The sequence below is a fragment of the Coturnix japonica genome, chromosome 1, assembly GCF_001577835.2.
Source record: "Coturnix japonica isolate 7356 chromosome 1, Coturnix japonica 2.1, whole genome shotgun sequence".
NCBI classification, from domain to species: domain Eukaryota; kingdom Metazoa; phylum Chordata; class Aves; order Galliformes; family Phasianidae; genus Coturnix; species Coturnix japonica.
The window spans coordinates 90759721-90781736 of record NC_029516.1 but is presented as its reverse complement, the minus strand read 5'-3'; the positions used below and the strand labels follow the sequence as shown (position 1 = coordinate 90781736).

Sequence of the window (22016 nt, the reverse complement as noted above, 5' to 3'; positions counted from 1 at the left end):
TTGTTGTCCCCTCAGTGCAGTGATAGCTCGAAAACAATTCACCTCCTCCTGTATGAATCAGAAGTCTGTTGGGACTGCTTTGACTTGCACTATCAGCTGAAAATGCCAAAGAGTAAATTGAGGATGGAAGGCATTTCTGATCTGTTAAGACCTTGTTAATATTACTCTGTCGAAATACCCTGACTGCGCTTGTACTTAAAAGAACTCCTGTATGCTTACACTGTTTTCTGCTTTTAAAGATATGCAAAAAAAGGCACAGACCCAGCAGTTAACTGGACCAATTTTTAGCATTCCCACCAGTATAATAGTCAATAGATGTAACATCAAGCAAATGCATTTATGCATCACTTACTGAATAGTACTTTTTAGATGCTTTTGAAACAGATATAATGAATACTGACAGGCACGTACAAAGGTTATCAAGTAGCTCAAAATCATTAATTAAAATAGGATAAAACATCACAAAATAGCTTACTTAACATTTTAATTTAATTTTGTATGTAATACGCATTGTCAAACTAACTCCTCTGTGATTTCTACAGTCTTTGAAATCTATAGCTTCACAAATATTATTTGTCTCTATTTGAAAACACAGTGAAAAAATGGGGAATAATTATAAATTTGTTCATCTAAGTTATGTAAAATTAAAAATTGATAATTGATCAAAGCAAGATTTCTAGTTGGTGCAAAAAGGTCTGACTACCCCATATTAAGTGGAGATACAGCTAAGACTGATGGAGGAATCGAGAATCAATTAACACACATTTGAATTCTCTTCCCTTGATATTCTATCAATACTTCCATTCATTTTTCATAAACTTACTTTGAACGCCATGGGAGCGGACAATCTTCCAGGTTTCTGAGGCTACCTCTTTTACATCGACTTGATAGTGATGAATGGGCACACCTCCATGTGAATCAGGCTTAATGAATGAAACCTTGGCAGTGGTTTGTGACAACTCTAAGACTCGTACTCCATAAGGATTCGATGGCACATCTAGAAAAATACAAACATCAATTTAATGATCAGTAGCAACTAGACAGATCTAAACTAACAGCTGATAATCAACCCCAAGAAGTCTGCTTAGTATGTTGAAGGGTGAAAAAATATTGAATGTGATGAAATAATGTTCAGTTCAGGTAAACAAATTAAGCTTTATAAAACAAAGCTGCAAGACAGATACATTTATTTTCTTGTATGGTAAGGATATGTAAAAATATTTTCCATTTGTGTGGCCTTTGTCATGGCCAATAGATCGTTTGATAAATGATTACGTGAAGGAGAATAACACACTGAAATGGCAGCTAAACAGATCATCCAGAGTATGAATTTTTCTAAATGAGATTATGACAAGAAACTGCAGAGATCACTTGGCCATTTTTCTGAAACTGAACTACAGCTAAAAACATAACTTTTTCTCATATTTGATAGACTGGATTCCAAGATACTATCTAGGAATACTAGAGGAAGGTTTCTCTTTTCAGTTTTAAAAATACTTTTCATAATAGCTTGCTAGAAACACGTTTTCTCTGGTCAAAAGCAAGTGCACAGCTCTTAAAATATAAAAGAACTAGAAAAATAAAGTAGTAGTCTGTGGTGTTGAAACACTAGGCATGAAGTGAAGGTGAAAATCAACCTTACTGTCAGTGCATCTTCAAAAATGTAAACATTATTTCACTCTTAATGTTTGTCCAAAATACTACAGAGAATACAGAAAAGTAACTTTTTAAATTGTTCTAGGTTTTAAAGCATTACAATTACCAAAAATAGTATTGCAAATGCTAGGACGGATTGCAGTTTTGTAGACAGAGGAACAAGAATTTGAAACACTTGAGTACTCTGTTCTGATACATTTCACTATTACTTGCATATCTAATTACAGATGTGGAATCTTCTTTGTCTCCCTTGTATCAAAGATATGTTCTAAAGACAAGCAAGGGCTTGAACCTAAGCTGATCATCAGGTCACTGGGTATTCAACCATTTACATAAAACATAAATGTCTTTATTCAAGGGCAGTCAGGCAGTTGGGAATAAAAAGAATCAATCTGAAATTCAGCCAATGGCAGTACCAAAATGAAAATGAGCCAAAAATGTTTATAACATACTAAAGAACGGGCCTTATAATATATTCATCCATGAATTCTCATGAAACGGACACTTGGCAAAGACACTCTATAGGGGTGGATTTATCAATCATCTTAACAGTCAGGCATCTATATTATCCAGGAAATATTCTGTAACACTTGCAGAGCTGAGTGCCTGAATCATACCTCTGCCCATCCCTACAATTAAAGTTCCTGAAAATAGGTCTCCTGAAACTTCCAATGCTTGATGCTTGTTTTGTTAAAAACAGCAGTTTTATTTACATGTACACAACTAAATACTTCCATGAAATTTAAGATTTGGGCAGAATACAAATCTCGAGGGATTCAAACCCCCAAAAACTTCCATATTCTAGGAAACTTTCTTATCACCCAGATACAGGATGGTGCAGGAAAAGTCCAACCATCATATGGAAGCTGTATTATTGTGCATAAGGGAATTCAAAATTCACAGTCACAAAGGGCATAGCAGAATGTAACAGTATTCTATGCAAAGAGGAGAACAGTTAACTGTTTTTTTGGTTTTTTTTTTCCTAATGAGTTGTTTTGCTTAGATAATCAAGACATCCACAATTTAAACTCAAATTGATCAAAAGTTTGTTTTTTAAGAAAAAGAAAGCATATTTAAAAAAAAAAAACACTTTTTTTTTTTTTTTTTTTCCTGTGATCACTCAGGACAATGAGCTATGTGAGCTGCTTGATGAATAAGCACTGATCTCAAATTCAGAGGACAAGGATTAATACTAGACTGTGACTCCTCTCCTCCAGATGCATTAGTATGTGTGTTAAGCAGTCCAGTAGAGCAAAATGGCCTTAACATTTAATTATGAGCTAGAAGCTGCTATGGATACCCATACTGTTATGAATAGCTCCTAAAAAAATGTATTTCCTTTTCTGTTGTTAAAAGAACTGAAAATGGAAACAAATTACTTTTATAAGGTTGAGCAAATATTTAATTTCACTGAGATTAGTTTCATGTTATTTTTTGTATGCTCTTTTTATGAGTCAATTCACTGTTATTTCAGTTTGAATCAAAACAATTTTTTGGTCAATGGTGTGAATCAAACAAACTTTATTTATATACCCACTCTGCTTGAATTTCAACATGTTAAGGAAATCACTTTTCCCAGCATTTATGCCTGCATAATCCTGTTCCCTGATGCAGATTCAAATATGATTTATGCTATATGAATATACTGTTCAATTTAGAATAAATGAAGCTCCAGTGAAAATCTAGTAAATATTTGACATAATATAATTAGCATAATGCAATATGTTTAAAACTCATTGTGAAATTTATCCACAACTCCATTTCAGATATGCATTTCATAATCCAAGTTACCCACATATGTGTTGGTAACATTCATGTGATTTTCAGAGTTGAACTGTATCAGCATCTTATTTTAAGAAAAGGATCACTGGAAGAAAACAGAAAAGGAGACACATTCCTAGCTGAAGTAGTCAACAAGCAATCACAACTCTGTTGGGATAGAATGAAATACCTACTGTCTCCTTCAAACTATGTCCAATTGCAGCTTTTTCCCAAAGAAGTTCATGATGCAAAGTAAACAGCCCTCTGTTCCTGAACTACTTCAGCATTTGAGATGTGTGTCCCATCAGCTGAAATTATTTGGAGCACTGCCATGATACTGTTTTACAATTGTAGGGCTCTGTCTCAATGATTAGCACAAGTAAAGAATAATCTGCAAGACTGTAATGCTTTAGTCTACACGTGGAGGGGCAGAACAGCTGTTCTTTTTCGCCTTAAAACCAAACTAATGAATATTTTAAGAGTTTAGCTATGGACGGTGATCAGTTTTTTATATTCTAAGCTCTATATAAGCTCTAGTAGAAAATATACAGCAGAAAACTCATGCATGATGTTAAAGTATTAATTAAACAATAAAATAAAATAAAAAAAGACTCCAAGTGCAAAGTTTAGTACATTTTGTATTCAGTGCATAAAGCAGGTTAGTACAAATGAGCTTTGTGATCCATTGGCCTAAATTAAGGCTTAGTTCCAAGGATAGTAGTGCTGATGATAAATAATACACATACAATTATGAGTATGCCTTTATCTCCACAGTCATGCAAATACTATTTCAAGTCTATTATGGTTTATCCAACACATTTAATGAATGACCAAATCTTTTTCATTGAATATATATATACTTTCAAGCTATTTCTTTGATAGTTTTACAGAAGAAAATAATTTTTCATCTGAGAGTTTGACAGTTAAAATGGAGAAGAGAAGTGATGGTGTGGGAGTAAGTTGTGGAAGTAGGTTGTGAGTTCAAAGAATTATCTTCCAGTTAGTTCTTGTCTCCTTATCTCCTGTCAAAATGTTCCTACTACATATAGTTCTGCAGCTTACAGTTCTGTAACTCAGAGAAAGTAATTACATCTAAATGCTGAATGTAAGTAGTATCAGGACCACAGCAGGAAAAGAGATGGGAGTACTGCCTTGATGCCTTTCATTGGTGACAGCTACAACAGATTTATTTAATCAAATTGTTGAGAGTTCTTGAAAATAAGGAATGGATTAGGAACCTGGGCCACAGCTAGCAAATAAATACATAAATAGTGAATAAAAATAAAACACATGCACACAAAGCAAAAAAAAAAAAAAAAAAAAAAAATAGAAAAGAAAAGAAAAAAAAGAAAAAAAACATCCACCAAGTTGCTTATTAACTGTTTCACTCACATGCTTATTGAAACAATTACGGTTCTTTTTCTAGTAGAAATACCTCAGTTGATGCTACTACAGAAGACGTGCATGACAAATTTTAGGACTGCAATCTGCATTTGAGATCTGTCTATATTTTATGAAAATAAATAAATAAATGGGCTTTAGCCAGCAGCAAGGTACAATTTATAAAATAATAAAAATAAAAAAAAAAGATCAGAAAGCACTGCTTTAGCACAGAACATCTTTTTTCTTATGTTACTTTCCAGGGAAAATAAAGTTCTACTTCATTGATTTTATCTTGCCTGCATGAAAAGAGAAATATATGGAGAAACGAGAAGCAACATCCATTAAACAGACCCAAAGTGCCAGCATCAAAAATTCAGAGAAGTAAACTGTTAAATCTGATGCTGTATTTTTTGTCACTTATGGGTCAACCTTATCATATCTTGAACAGGAACTGATTCCAAAACAAACAAACAAACAAACAAGTTAAAGGACTTCTGTGAAGTTCATTTATTGTCCTTCCCATGCATATGACATAATAATACTGAGATCGTGATAGAAATGAAATATGCTTTACTTGTTTTAAAATCTCCCTAAACACTGATAATTCACATTAACTAGGACTAAACTATATCTGGGTAAATCTGAGAATATCTGTGCTCACCTCAGGCTTTGAAAGCCATTGGGACAATCTGTCATGCTCACCTGGCTTGTCATAGACTAAGCCTGTCACGGAGGAAAAAAAAAAAAAAAAAAAATGAGTATAAGTAGATTTCGAAAATAAAAGTTGTGGATGTGATGGGAGGTAATTCATTTGCAGTGGCAAGAAATGGAAAAGACTGTGGTTCTTTTTGTATTTTGTACTTACTAACAAAGACATTTAAATGCTTAAGCAATAAGAAAAAGAGTGTGTCAGTCACTCTTTTGGAGCTGATCACCACCACTCAGGTTCTGACCACACCTAAACAGGTCTTCAATAAGCACAAAAGATTCTCAGCACTTTGTAAATAATGGTCAGAACCTTTCAGTGTGAAGCCTTGAACTACATACAGTTCAACTGTTGTGAAAGATTTAAATGACAATATCTGAAGTATGGGCTAATTTAGTAGCTTTGTATAATTACAGTGAAAAGATATAGTTCTTCTCTCACACAAAGTGGCATAGCGGCAGGTATAAATTGTGTCAATAATAAGCCTAATTCCTTGAGGATGGGAAAAGAAATAAAGATAACAGCATTGAGCCATATGATCGCTTTTCAGCCAGTATTAAATTAAAAAACAAGAACAAAAAAAGCAGTTTGAATCTGCTGAAGACCAACTAAAGCAGAAAAATGGAACATTCAGCAAGTCATTCAAACAGAATTTTAAAAGAAAACAATTTAGTAAAATAATCATTATTTGTAAAATTTGATGTAGCAGGATACTTTGCTTAATAGTATTTTCCACGTGGAAATAGTATTTATTTTTTTCTTGACAGATCCATTGTGAAAGTACATACCACCTTAGCATTAGTACTTACAATCAAAGCCAATGAAAATTCGTGCTGCATTTAAATGCAGGAAAATTTTTATAGGCTTTTTAACACGTGAAATATCAGTCATTAAGATTTCCTATTTTACTGGAGTAAAAAAAAAAATACGTAGGAAAACAAGGAGGAAAGCTATATTCAGCATTTTATTCCTGTAGTGACTATGATGGATTTATCTTCTGTCTTCCTGGCTATTTTGTATTTCTGTTGATCCTAGCTTAAACAATAAACAAACTACGTTTTTTATTTTCTGTCTTTCTCTCCCCTCTCCCCTGAAAAAGTGTATTTAGGAACAAATGCTAACAATGTCAATCTTTCAGGACTGTGAATGTTATGGATTATACTACTGTAAGTACTACCTGGAATACTGGAATCCTGAAACCCTCAAACGTCACACAAATATTACACCAACGTGGTATATTAAGGGTATATGTTCTGTCATGGTTTTGTAATTTTTGCTATTGGTATTCCCCACCGTAACATCATGTGGAGCACAGAGAAGAAGAACTACACATCACGGAGGACCTCACTGTCAGAGAGGGAAATACCTCATGGAAGTGACGCTCGCTCTCTCTCTCACTGCCTGGCAGTGGGTGTGGAGATTACAAGCTGTACACCTTCCATTTGAAAGTAGGCTTCTCGATTTTTGGAAAACTCTCTCTCTTATTTGACTTGATCTATTAGCCTCAATTTCAATTAGTTTTGTATTATATTGTGTTATCTTGCATTCCGATATCACAGTTAGTAAAATAAGTTTTTCTCCTTCAAATGTTACTGCTCTGTTTGTTTCCCTGAGCCCAGCTCCCATCTCCCTACTCCATCCCCTTTTCCCTTCCCATTTTTCAGGCTGGGGGGGCCCACAGGTCAACTGACCCACAGTCAAGGACATAGATTGATCTAGATAACTCTGTGACAGTTCAAACTAATTTCTACAAAATATGAGTTTATTCTATTTCCTATTTCATTTTATATTATAGAATGTTCATATATAGTTAATGCTTAGTTAGCATTATTTATCTGTTAGTTTCACTAAATATGTATTAATTTACCTCTGTTAATAACTTCAACAAATAAATCTTTTCTCATGCACACATATATGCAAAAAAGATTTTGAGTATGGATTAGATTGTGACTGTCCTTAAATTAGAGAGAGCTTTGTGTGGCAGAATATAAATAATTTATGTATAAAATTAGAATTTAGTTGAGACAAAGGATTTTTACATACAGGAAGTGTTAATATATTTTCATTAGTAAAATGAAGCTATCAAATGATCAGATCTGTAATAGAGTAACTAAAAAAATGTTCTCAAAAGAAGGAGAATGGCTCTCCTGGATGACACAAATCTTGCCACGGCAAAATTTGCTGTTTCTTAAGAGAAAAACAGTATTTCCCTGTTTAAGGAAGCTCGGGCATTTTGACCATCAAATGACAAAAAGAATGTAGTCTTCATGGTAAATGATGTGCTAGTAACGATTTCCTTGGAGATAATGGAAATAAATTTCAAAGCCCTTATTTCTTACATCTAAGAAATTGTAAACAACTATTTTTTATAACACTTAAGATACTAGAAGAAAATAATTATTCTACTGATCAGTATTAAAAAAAAAAATGAAAATACCAGGTATTGTAAGAGAGGCTCCTTACAATTAGACATGCACATTTCAGCAATGCACCCTGAACAGTCCTGCTAGAATTTATTTTCTTATTTCAGAAAATATAACTAGAAGTTACTACTGAAACAATACAGATTGTAAAAAATACAGGAGTCCAATAAAATGAAACAAACAAACAAAAACAAACAAATAAAAACAAAACAAACATCAAACAAAAAAACACACAAGACTGGAAATGCTCTAATCCTTATTTCTACTTCTAACCTTTAAATGTAAGCAAAGTAGTATGACCTTAAAGTTCCATGAAGAAAATGAATGATAACAGCGCATCACAAGGGATATAAAGTATTCAGTTCGGTTGAACTTCTGTTACTGTAAACTACATTGTAACTCCATAGATTCATTAAAACTGGAACAATTTGCACCACCTAAGAATGTAGATCAACATTTTGGGAGACCTCAAAGCTTGCTGAACAAGCATTGGTCCATATCACAACAAAATGACACTGAAAGAAAAGCTAGGAAGCTCTCATTTACTCTCAGTTAACAGTTAATTCTGCCAAAAAACAAATATTCAATAATATTTTTGTATTTCTCTAAACAATGATAGACCGAAAAATATTCAGAAATTCTCTAACTGGTTCTAGAATATTTCTGAGCTTAAATTAATCCAATCTCGAATTCTAGGTCAAATTCTGCTTTTAAATAATGAGAAGTGCAAATGGCAGTAAGTCTTTGCTGAAGTTTTTTGACATCCTTGACTTCTCAAGAAAATACAGAGAAGAAAAAGGGAAAAAATCTTTCCTAATCTATTCTTGCTTTTACTAGAATTTTTCTTCAATTTTCAGAGGGGCTTAATATTCAGTCTAAGGAAAATTCATATTCTGAGGGAATCTGGCTTATTATACACTGTACTGTTACTCTAGTTTCAGAGGATTAAAATTAACTGCAAGCATTCTATTGGAATAAAGTAAACTAAGAAAAGTCTGAACTGTATTGTGATGGAAGAAATGTTTTAATAAACTTAGAAACAGTTTTAACTTACCAGCTTGACCGAGTGTGTACTCCTGATATCTTGTTCCTATTCTGTTTGTAGCTGTACAGTTATACTGTCCAAAATCACTGTCAGATGTAGGAGCAATCTTTAAAATGAATACAATTTGTAACTATCACTTTTTAATCAAGTAAATTTCTTTGAAAAAATCAGAAATGCAAACATGTTCTGTTTTACTAACATTCAGATTTATTCTTACTTCAGCCCTAAATGCACCAAATCAACTGCAGTCTTTCATCACTTCACTTTCCTCCTCAGTTGTGACTGAAGCTACATATACAGTTTTTTATATGACAAGCACCTTCCATTTAGTCACTTAATTTTTAAATTTGCCCCTGATGGTTTAATCTTTTACTTGTGCTTTTATTTACTTGCCATGAATGCAAATTACATTAATTGCTGGCGGAAACCTAAATATAAGCTATGTAAATAAGGTTTATTTCCTAGCTGTTCACAAGAAATGTGTAGACAAATCAGTTCACCACTTTTTTGTTTTGAAGAGCTTTACTTAGTAGATCGTAAAACTTATCTTTACGCATTGCAATACTTGTGATGATGCCACACTGAAGAACAAATTAATTATTTGCACTGCACTGATTTCCATTTTAAGCCTTACCTCTAGAATCAGCTTTCTTCCTGCACTGTAGGTCTTCAGATGTGTTGTATTTTTTACTGGTAGAACTAATTTTCCTCTTCTCCACTGAACTGAGGCAGATGGGTTTGCTAGCACTTCACATGTTATATTGATGGGATTGCCTTCCCAAGAGAAATATATAGTTTGATTCGACAGAAATGTTGGAGCATCTGTAAAAAAAAAAGAAGTCATACAGAAATACGTTAACTGTTTCAGTAATACAAGCTGTATAAACCTATTGAAGCATTAACGTTTTAGAAAGTTTAATTGAATTCTTAATTTATTACTAACCATGAAAACAGCAGTATACAATCTTGAGTTTCTAGAGACCTAATTTTCATATGCTTCTCGTCTGCTGAAATTGTTTCAGAAGAAAATTCTCAGGAAGAGAAGACCTATCAATTATTTTTAATATTAGGCAACATCAGTCTCCTGAAAGATGTGTTTCAGAAATGGCTAAGATTATTTCTTCCCAAGGATGAGAAACTCTTCAGAAAGACCCTTGTTTGACAAATGTGATTAGATTATGAAACTTATATAAGCTGTTTATAGAATTTATAGTGTCCACTTTTGCCATGGGGAAATTACATTCACAATGAATGTTCATAGATATCTAATAGCTTCATCAATTTCCCATTGGAATTAACATAGACCTTATGAAATCCTTCTATGGAAATATGCTTAGGGATGTGAATAAACCTAGAAGAAAAAAAAAAAAAAAAAAAACTCTTGGCCAATTTCTCTTCAGGTTACAGTAGAGGTAGTCAAAAAAAAAAAAAAAAAAAAGAATATCTAAAATATTGCAATGTATCCTACCAATTTCAGGTAAAACACTGTACATACTATTTCTGTTTAAGATGATCTTTGTACCAGTTGATTGATAAAAGTTACAGAAAATAAAAAGAAGGTGCATCTTCCTTGCAAATTTGGCTGTAAATGGCTACGTCAAACATGTAGCTAAACAGTGAATCAAATACAGACAAAATGTCTGGTTTGTGAACTAATTATAATTTTGGGATCATAGTGCCAGCATTGACAAAACTTTTCCACTCTTTACAGTTTACTGGAGACCCTGATGGCCTTCATGAAATGAAAGGGAGGGAGCAGTTCTTTCCCTCCTCTTCTGCCCGCCTTGAGTAAAACTGTATTTTTGTCTACTGAATATTTTGAAGTATGTTTTTCATTTTAATCCTACTCATTATATTTTAAGATTATTAAGTATTCTTTGTATTACTGAAAGAGAGGGAAACTAACAATTCTTGAGGATAATTATCAATTATAATGGGTGTCACGGCATCTCTTTTTAATACTCGAAATATTTATGTATATACTTATTTAAATAAAGAAATCTTAAGTGCTTACTGTTGTATGCCAGGAAGCTCTGCTTTAGTCTTTAAAATTAGTTTAAATTTAGGCTAGAAAATCTCTAGCAGTCTAACGAAGGCCAGAACAGAGCATATTTAACTGAATTGTAAAATTTAGCTTTGGAAATGGTGTAAAACTACTTTCTTCTTTCTGTAGAACACGATTTCAGCTTCCTTTTGAGTTTGCCTTTCTGCAAAACTAACTTTTTAGTGTTTTTATGCTTCTGGTGCATGTATACTTACAGACTTTTACAAGAGAACTGTCATTGGTTCTACGTACAAATCAAGTCTGCTACCCTGATCATCATAATCAACATTCTTTGAGTACACAAAATATGTTTTCCTATGGCTTTATTTATAAGACACAAGAGCTCACCCTTCTTTTCCAAGTATTATAGCAAGAAATTCCACTGCCCTTTGATTTTAATAGACCTTTAAGCATCTACTTCAGCATCTAAACATCATGTAAAGAATGGACTACTAAAGAGACTTCTGGATGTGACATTTCAAAACACAGGACCTCTCTGAAAATAAAAAAAAAACAACAAAACTTTGCATATGCCTGTTCTATGCTTAAGAATGGAATGCTGGAATATCAAAAGTCCAGCTCCTGGTTTTTCCTCTAGAAAGCAATTAAGCAATGGAAGTCACTTGAAGGAAAGCTTCATAAACTGATTTGTGCCTGGCAGACAGTTTTTGTATTGAACATGACAAACATATGGACCAGAAATCTCATCACAGTGTGCATGAGACATAAAACATGGTTACCACACAACAGATTTTAGATAAGCTTTATCCTCCACAATGCATAATTTCTCATGATAAGTTTATTCTGTCCTTGAACAATGGAAAGAAAATGGATGATGTAACAATGCACTGTGGGAAACCCAGATAACTTTCCTTCCCAGGTAAAATCACATGGTTTGGTGCTTCCTGTGGGTTTAAGTATACATTTGGCCAATTTATATCATATTTAAGTGTTACAGGTGAAAAAGAACTTTACATTTGCCATACATGCATTATAGGAGAACAGGGACTTTCATTTTAAACTGCTCTGTCTTCCCGAGGTAGATCTTTATTGGATGCTTGCAGCATCTTTTTATATTTTAAAAGAATAATTTACAAAGAATTTTGGGCTGTGATTTACACGTGACTACACATACTAAGAGCAGTCTCAACTTCCAAAAAAAGCAAAACTAAACAAAATGAGCTTTTCATTTTCCCACTTAAAAGCCTCAGGAAATAAAAAGACTTTTCAGTAATTTCCCCAGTACTTAGTAGATCCAATGTAGAGAAGAGAAAAAGAAACATTAATGGTTTGATTCAGACAAATCATCTTAAATTCACAAGTAAGTAACAGATAACTGGAATGATGTTTCATATGAAGAAAAGTCTGGAAATCATTATTTAAGTATGTATAGAAGACAATTAAATTTCTTATAAAATAAGAATGTTTAAGTGGAAGGAAATAATTATTTTATAGAGAGATTTTCCTTTTTCTTCTTGTATGCTCTTCATCATTAACTATAGCAGGCTTATATGGCTACAAAGTTGGTATTTCAAACAGAAGCACATAATACATTTAACATAAGGCAGTGCACTGAAAAAGAAACTCTTCAAGCTACTGAAAACATAACATTGACTTTGTTGTCTTAAAATCTAATGTGTTCTGTCTTTTAAAATAACTGAGAAACATAAATATCATATGTCATATATTGACATAGGATATTTAAATGCAAGGCACATATTGTATAATAATAATAATATAAAAAAAACAAAAACAGATAAATGAGAAAGGTAAAACCATAGAAATATGTTACTCAGCATTCATTTGTACATGACATCAAATCTGTTCGGGGCTGTTCATAAATTAAACATTCTTTTTAAGCACTTGTCCATTGAATACCACCAATTTAAATATACTTCATTTTTAAGTGGCTAAATACAGAACTATGAGATTGAATACACTTCATTTAAAAAAAATAAATAAAATTGTTCACAAATTTAATAAAAAATAAGTCACAAAAAGATATTTATTACACTTAAACCTTACGACTCTACTTAAAATAAAAAATGTTGCCAAAACATACAAAAGCAACTTTTCCTATTAGTAGCCACAGGCAAACAATGAAGTTTGTAAGTCCTGTTATAAGCTTTAATCATGGAGCATTATTTTGAAGAGGTGAGGTAATCTGAATTAATAAGATGCTTAGAATGAAGACACACTATGCCAAATAGGTATGAAATTAAACAAAATCCTCTATTAGAGTATGATTTTATAAGCAATTCTAACTTCAGAATGGCACTTTAGAATATTAGGGAATCAGCATCAGTTATGCTCAGGCTTTTCCTTTTCCTATACGGGAAAGAAACTGACAGGACTGCACTGCATTTAGTAATAGTGGTTACTCATAAACAGTGTACGAAGATTGCATCAGAGAAGCAAATGCTGAAAATTGTTTCAGGAATGTAGATATTCTTAGTAGGTATAATGTCCAAGAACAGTGATTCAAACAAACCAATAAAGCATCTGTTTCATCCAGAAAATAATTCAATTAAGAACTTCAAAGATCAAGTTCTGGTGTATGTTCAGAGTTGCAAAAAAGACTGGATATGGCAGACTACCTAATTCAGTGCATGTGTCCAGACAGCCATAACAGCAAACTAGTGAGCAGAATCAGATATGCACTTCATTTAAAAGCACACACTATCCAATTTTTTGTGCTTGTTCCTTGAATAACTAACTTTCCAAAATCCCACAGTGAAAATACATAACAGATTGTCAGGTCTAAGGTGCTGGATGTTTCCTGTACTACATTTTTTGAAATCTCTCTCTTACTTTGTTAACACTGGCATATATTTCCCATAATCTAGAACTCAATACTTTAACAAACCTAGTACTTGCCTCGACATCAGTAATTATTTCCTTCCCCTTCCCTTTTTTGGTTCTTCTACAAATGCATGCAATAAAGCACATAGTGGTCAATAGTATGATAGTCTATCTACTAATTATGCAGTTTATAAAAGAGTATGAGTCCTCTATTAAGGGCAACCAAGTTCTAGTCCCTGATCACCTTGATTTTTCCATTATATTTTTAAACCCAAATATCGAACTGACTTCTTCATCTCCAAAAACATAGGTACAAAATCATTTGCAATGAAGATAAGGTATCTTTCTGCTAGACACAATGTGTTGTTGTTGTTTTGTTGTTTTTTGAGTTTTTTTTTATTTTTATTTTTTTCTGATGGCACCATCACAGATTAACAAATGATGAGCAATGAATATCTGCATAGTGCTGGTCCTTTGCACTGCCAGAGACACAAAAATTCAACGTATTTTTTGCTTAACCTCACTTGGCATTATGAGAAAGTATTTGGTTCACCACTTAAAAGAAAAAAAGAAAAAGAAAGAAAGTAACCAGTTTCATAGTAATATATGTTATGAATGGATGAACCTGTTTAAAATCACCTAGAATTGCCTAAAATATTTATGCTACTGCTGGGTATAGTTCTCAGGGTGGTACTTTGAAACCCTCAGCAGGTCTAGTTTCACTAAGTTTAATCTGAATTCATAGTTTCCTCATTTACTAATGTATGGTTTCTGAAAATCTGTGATCTTGTGACTTGTACATATCTCTGATATTTAAATATTTCTATTTCTAATTCAACAACCAGATATAAAGGCAAGTCATTGCCTGCAAATGACTGCTGTGAATTCTACCATGTGCTTTCAGTCTGAGTTTATTTAAAATGTATTTTAGAGTTCAAAGATTTATTTGTAGTCAAAAAGTGTGGGGAATGTCCATCAGATGGAAAGCAAAAAAAAAGAAAAAAAGAAAAAAAAAGAAATTGTAGCTCAGTGATATAAGCTAATATTATGTTCAAAGGAAACAGACCACATATATCTGCTGGCCATTTTCTGTTAGTACATATCCAGGAACACTAGCTGTGGCAATTACAGCAGGATCTCTCTCCCTCTGCAGATCTCTCACAAGAGTAGTAATGTTCACGTACCACCAATTACTGAAACATCATTTTCAGACAGCATCAATTTGTATCAAAATTTCAATCACTACATGTATTCCAGGTCAGAATTACTGGAGAAATTTAGACTTCTGACACTGTGTATTAGATTACACAATTCTCACACAGCTGGAAGTAAAAACTGCAATGCCTTTCTCAAACCAGGATTCTGACTCCATGTCTATTCCTATCTCACTTTTCATATTTTAAGAACAAAATTCAACTCCATGCCTTTGCCTTACGTACTTCCCAATCATCCTTCGCTCCACAACACGACTCCTGCTTATCTCTTCCCTCTGTTCCCTTTCTTCCCCTCTCTCTTGCTCTCCTTTCCCATCCTATATTCCCAAAATTCTAACAGTTGTTCCTATATGGAACAGGGACTCAGCCTTGGCATCCCTTCATTTTTCAGTCAGTGCTGTCCAGAAAAGAACAAAAATCTTCATGAAATTTTTAGGAATAGCTTAAAAATCCTAATAGCATTGCTGAAATTACCTTGTAAATCCAACTCAGCTTCCAACAGGTTGATTTCCCTAAGCCTATACCTATAAACCTACTGACCTTCAGTAGAGGTTGCTGAAACTCACCTGGTGTTTCCCTCCCTACTTTAGCCCTATGCTCTCAGTGTATGCAGAAATAGCAGGTCAGGGGCAAGTTCTGTGATGCATGAGCTCCATACCAGGTGGATGGCGCATTTGTAGATGTTTCAATCACTTCAAGATCCTCTGAGCACAAAAAAAAAAAAAAAAAAAGAAAGACTTTATCTAAAAAAAAATGACTTGCAAAATTTTATTGTATTTTCAAATTATGAAAACTGCATTTTAAAATTTCAGTGCTAATATCAATTATTTAACACTTTTAGCCCTACAAGAAAAAACTGTGAAGCAAAATGAAGGAAATATTTAAAAAAATCTTTTTCTTCTTTTTTTTTTTTTAATCTTTACTCTTTAGTTCAAAATGTGAAAAATAATGATGGCAAGTAAAGGTGTTTATGCAGACATATCTATTAACAAAATTACTAAATCTGAAAAGAAAAAGAATAAAATTCAAAATACTTTATTCAAGCCAATGAGGTATTAAAATCTACTTAAAATATCTGTTAAAGCTCATGGTAAGGTCAACAAGACCATGTAATATAGAGCTGCATTTAAAAAAAAAAAAAAAAAAAAGAGATATTCTTGACAAACATAGTATTTTAAAAAGTACACAGCATACACAGGCCAAAAATCTTTTAAAATGGAAATTACTGGTTTAAGTAACAGGTTGATTTATTATAAAGATGAATAAATTATAGTTTTACATTTATTGTGGCAGAATGAGAAAGAGAAAACAAAGCTGCACTCATCCATGCTCCAGTACATGTAGTCTTGGTAAAATGTTTTTTGCCAAGTGACTTTATGCAATAATCCTCATTTTTGTTCATTTAATTATTTTATTCCCTTCAAATATGCATTGAAGCAGCATACCAAATTATTCATATGTATGAAAAAAGGTATACAAGAAAAAGTCTTAACCAGTAACACCCCTAAGCCCTAAACTCATGTTATAATTACTGTATATACTGTATATGATGATAACAATTGAGCTCATCTGCCTTTGTTTTCTCATTTAAGCTATACATTTGACAAGAAAAGATGTAACTAAAACCACAAATATCTTAAAAGAAACTCTTCCAGAATATTACAGCATTTTGTTTCTCTTTGCTGCTTTTAATTATATTTATTTTTTCTTAAGACAAATGTGTTTATCAGTATTGTTCTCAGGCAGTGATAATAAGGTGGGGCTAAATAGACCATAATCATTCATGTGGTAACAGAGCCCTCAAAAGCTGGGACTGCTGAGTCTGAAGAAGACTCAGTGAAGATCTCATCAATACACACAAATATCCAAAGGGAGGGTCTAAGTATATGGAATCGAGTTTTCAGTGGTGCCCAGTGACAGGACAAGAGGCAATCCCATCCAACTTCAAACTTTTTGGTGACTACATGAGAAGTAATGGGCTGCTCCTACACTGATCATTATTAGTAGAATTTACAGTATCAGGAGATAGCTGGAATTCTATTTGGAATCAAATAGACTACAATTTTTGTGATTTACTACCCACACTAATATTATTTTCACTAAATCAAAGCCTTTCTTGATGAAGTTAGGTAGAATTTGTTGCTCAGCTTATTCAGTATGCTTTTAAGTAATGCTGCATTTGTGCAAAGGTATAAATGAAATAGCAAGAATCCAAAGCATCTGAAATAACTGCAGTGCAAAATAGCTGGCAAACATAACTAAGGCCTAAAATGTTAACCTATTCAGAAAACAGAAGTTGATTAAAAGTAAAGACAATGATTTCAAGTTGATGTGGAAGAAAAAAAAAACCACAACTTTCTGATAAACAGTAGAGTAAAATAATAAATGCTGCAAAAGTTCACTTATTGAGAAATAGTATTCTACACTGTTACACAATTTTTTATTTTTATTTTTTCATATAATTGAAAAAATGTTGGTATATAATAAGGAATAAGACTACAAAATTCAGGTCTGGATAAAAAAAAAAATAAATGGCAAAACAAAAAAACAGTAGTAAGCAGATCTTCTCATTTATGGTGAAACTATAAATTACTTGTTTTCCAGTAATTGCTTTCTAAGAAATCATATTTGTTAAACACCCATGTAGTTGCTCTCATATAAAAATGTACCATATTACTGAATGTAATATGCTTGTGATTGATAGTCTGTTGCCCATAACACTAGCTTACCATGAGGCTGGACCTTACAATCTATCTAATAACTATAAATGGAGAATTTCAAATGAAATTGAGTGATGTGAAAACCTTTAATTGCAGCTATGAAAAACTGTGTTAGGATGTTTCCTAGGCAGTAGGTAGAAAAGACAGCCTTTTCCAAAGAACGCGACTTAAAACATTATTGCTGGTAAGGGATGTATTCTCCAAAGGAACTTGAGATTCCCTTTGGTGATACAGAGTGATTGGGTAGACGCGTATTATTGTAGGGTGAACATGCCTACTCCTAAGTGTAAGCAATTTTGAATATTTCTGACTGTGCTAACTACAGTTGAAACACAACAAAGAGAAAACTTCAAGGGCAAGCAGAAAACTGCTTGTAGGAGTCATAGCCTATTAATCATTACTGGATTGTTTAAATCCTTTCCAAATTGGTAATGCCATCAGTGCATGCTTACTGAGAGTAATACTCTGAAGACAGATTACCCATCATATCTGATATGTCAAAATTATGCATTTTCATTCTCTAATGCTAATCACTGCAGTGAATAATTTGTGGAAATACACCCAGGAAATAACTTGCTCTCTCATCAGAACTTTTCTTCTTCTAATCCAATCTATATTGTGATTTTTAAGATTCTCTTATATAGATATAATATATAATATATAATAGTTTATATTTTCAGAACAAACATATCAGCTAAAACCACGACAGTACTGTACAGAAATGTAAACATTTGTACTGAAAACTGTGACTTGGAAAGGCATCTGATTTATCTGTCCAAAGCACTTTGTAATTCACTGGGATTTATTCATTTTATCTCCTTGAGTCCTTTTGACAACCTCACCTGCAGAGCGCCTCTTGCTATATCTAATTTTCAATAATCTGTTTCTATATGTTTTTATTAAAAAAGACAGTTAGCTAATTATTAGAGGCACATCTTAATTCCCAATACCAAGAATACATTATAGATGTCAATTTTTCTATCAGTTGATTCAATTACTATTATTATTGGCAGTAGTAATTTTGATTAATGTTAATAGCACCCAATATTCAACTTCATATGTATAATCAAAATTTTCAGATGATTATATTCATTAATGAACAATTTTAATAATGATATCTTATTGTTCATGTCCTTCATTTATTTTTTTTTAAATTTTATTTTTTAACATATTTAATAAAAGAAAAAACAAACATAACTGAACACAAATACGACTTTGTAGGGAGAAATCATTGAAGTGCCTCTGTGCTCCCTACAATTTATGGCTGTCTAGCATTTACTCCAGATAAAAGGCAGGGTTAACTGCACCCAGATGGTATCAAACCTGATAATCTCCTTCTGCCCTGGAGAAGTGCTTATCATCAAAAACAACCTCAACAGAGAACAAGGATAAAGTACAGAAACTCTGTGCAGTCCCACTGTCAGTTTAAGTCTCTGACAGAGGACACAGTAGGTAAAGGATGAGACAGTGACACCAGGGCATTTTGTGTCTCCATTAGGACTGTTTAACTGCACTGTCGTTTGAGAATGTGCCAAGAACATGCCTTCCCTCCTGACAACAAAAAACACCAAATGCCGTAAAAACATATAAAGAAGAATACTGGCACTATAGAGCGGCATTAGGTGCATCAATTAGTCACACCCAGGAGCTATGGAACAGTATGTACAAATAGACCTCATTTATTTATGTTTTAATTTAATTTGATTTTTTTCATATCTGTAACGTAGTAAATGAATATTAAAAATAAATAAATAAAATAAATGCAACCCTGATAGCAATGTTCATAGTTACAAACAATATCCTGAAAAATGATCAACAACAGAAAGGAGGTCTAATAATTTATTCAATACCAAATTCACGGAATCTCAAAAAATTCCCCTCTTTGCCCAGTTTTGCTTTAGTTATTTAGGTTTGACCATGTAACTTAAATGTAACTTAAATAAGACTGATGGCAGATGAGGTTTTGCCTTTAGATTAGTTGTTTTGTTGTTTGATTGTTGTTTTTCGTTTTGTTTTGTTTTGTTTTTTTGACTGGGCAAGGCACACAACCCACCTAATGCAAAGTCATTTTTAATACAAATTTAAAACTGCTGTAAGGGGTTAGTCAGAATGCCAGTGGAGACAGACTTACATTGTATCACCTAGAATATATTAGCACTGATTATAAAATTACTCGACACTTATTGGATATGAAAATGCTTGCATTTCTGGTATTCGAAGAACACCTGTTCAAATACCAGTTCAAGTTTTCAAAACTGGAGATTATAGTTTTACAAATTTCATTTTACACTTGATTAAATAAAAATCTTGTGTTATACACTAAAAATAATCATCACAATGAGTGATCACTCTGATGATAGAATAATACATCTCTGTTATTTTAAAAACTGTTTTTATCAGATCTTTTAACTGCAATGTTTTAAGTTGAGTCAAAAAGAGTCTCCACTGAGCATAAATTCAGAATGAAAACAGTATGCTCATCCATGTTTCTATTGTTTCTATACATATTGCAAATTGAGTGTGCCATACTAGTCATATTAATTCAACTGGAACATATTGGAATATTTAAATTAATAGCATTAACTTCAAAAATTGCACCCTGAAACATGTTAAAATGACATTAAGTGTATAAACACAGAAATTCGTTTGTGGCCTTTAATATGAATTCTGTCCTGATTTCTTCATTTTCTTTTGCCATTTCATAAAATGTAACACATTTTATAACTCCCTTGTGAGAAACTTAAGCTCCAGTCTCAGTTGTTGCTCAAATCAGTCCTTACTGAATACCCACAGCAGTCTCCACCAGACCAAAGACTTGAAATGTAGCATTAAAATAGCTAGGAACATTAGAATATGATATGAGATGAAACCCTGTTGCATTTAAATCCCTGACAATAGTCATGTAAACTTCAAAAAAGCTAAGATTCCTCCACAGAATTCATTATTACTAATTATACAGAAGTACATACTTTCTTAAATTATGCAAGTGTAAACATCAAGGAAAAACTGACCTTCCATTAAGAATGTACTTTTGTTTTTAAAACAATTTTTAAAGAGAAAACAAAATATGGGAACTTACATTCAATATCAAGGTACATGCTCTTTTGGTGCCCACCAATTCTACTTGCAGCTTCACAGTCATATCTCCCTGAATCTGACAACTTCACATCTTTAATATGCAGTGACGATTTTCCATGCTGCCCTTTGACTTCTATACGGCCATCTGGGCTCTGTTTACATTGATTTAGGAAAAAGAAAGGTTTTATACAGTATATTTATATATGCTTTATATATTAAACACCACTGATATAGTATGACTGAAAGCATTTCTTCACCTGAGGTGAAACTGTTACTGACAGGTAATTTCTAAATTTGTCAAATGAATTAAAAATATAGATAAAAGGTGCTGTTCTACTTCTAGGCACTATAATAATGGGAATAAGTACATGCTTAAAGGAACACAGTCAAGGATCACAAAAATTATCAGTTGGCCTGGTGAATGACATACTGAAAGCCTGTTTACGACCTCATTCATTTTGTTACGATGATGTGGTTAATGAAAATACTATGTGTAAAATCACAGTGTCTCATATCACTGTTGGGATTATCACTTCTGTTCTTAAAATCCCCAAGTCCCCATGAAACAATTATCAAAATACAAATCCAGTCACAGACTTCTAATTTACATCACTTGTATTTTCTTGTCAGAAGCTTAAAATTGTTAACAAACACAATCCATAATTGTAACTTGAATTTCTGGATTTCATTCTTTTATCGTTGAAAGGAAGAAGGGAATAAATAAAAATGAATACTAGCTCCCAATTTCCTAGAAAATAATTTTCATATTCATCGACTTAATAAAAAATAATATCCCTGTCCCCTAATCCAAACCTATTTGACTTTCAAAACCATAAAAGACTAGTGAAAACAGTAAAAAATAAAAATAAAAATAATAATAAAAAATCACTGATTTACTCTTCAAATTCCATAAAAATAGTTATTTTTAATCTGTCTCTACAAATTCCTTGTTCTACAATATTGGGAAACGTTACTTCTTTGTCTCATGTTTATTTCATTTAAGAAGAAAAAAAAAAAAAAAAAAAAAAAAAAACTGTTCTAGATTTACTGAACATGAATAGCAGATAAAGCCAGACCTCCAGATATCTTAGAGAAAAAAACTTTAATGCCCAATTCTGTAACTAAATATGTTCATAACCTTATGCAAGTTGTTTCGTCAATGAATGCAGGAAAATATGATACAA

At 32.6% G+C, this 22016-nt stretch overlaps 1 protein-coding gene across 1 annotated transcript in view; it reads right to left on the bottom strand.

Annotated features, from left to right (window-relative positions):
- The window catches only part of NCAM2 (neural cell adhesion molecule 2), a 244274-nt gene that overhangs the window by 59210 nt on the left and 163048 nt on the right, over positions 1–22016 (bottom strand). The window contains 4 exon segments of the mRNA XM_015880697.2: positions 824–997; positions 8984–9080; positions 9609–9796; positions 20834–20984. Of these exon segments, the coding sequence (XP_015736183.2) occupies positions 824–997; positions 8984–9080; positions 9609–9796; positions 20834–20984 (610 nt within the window).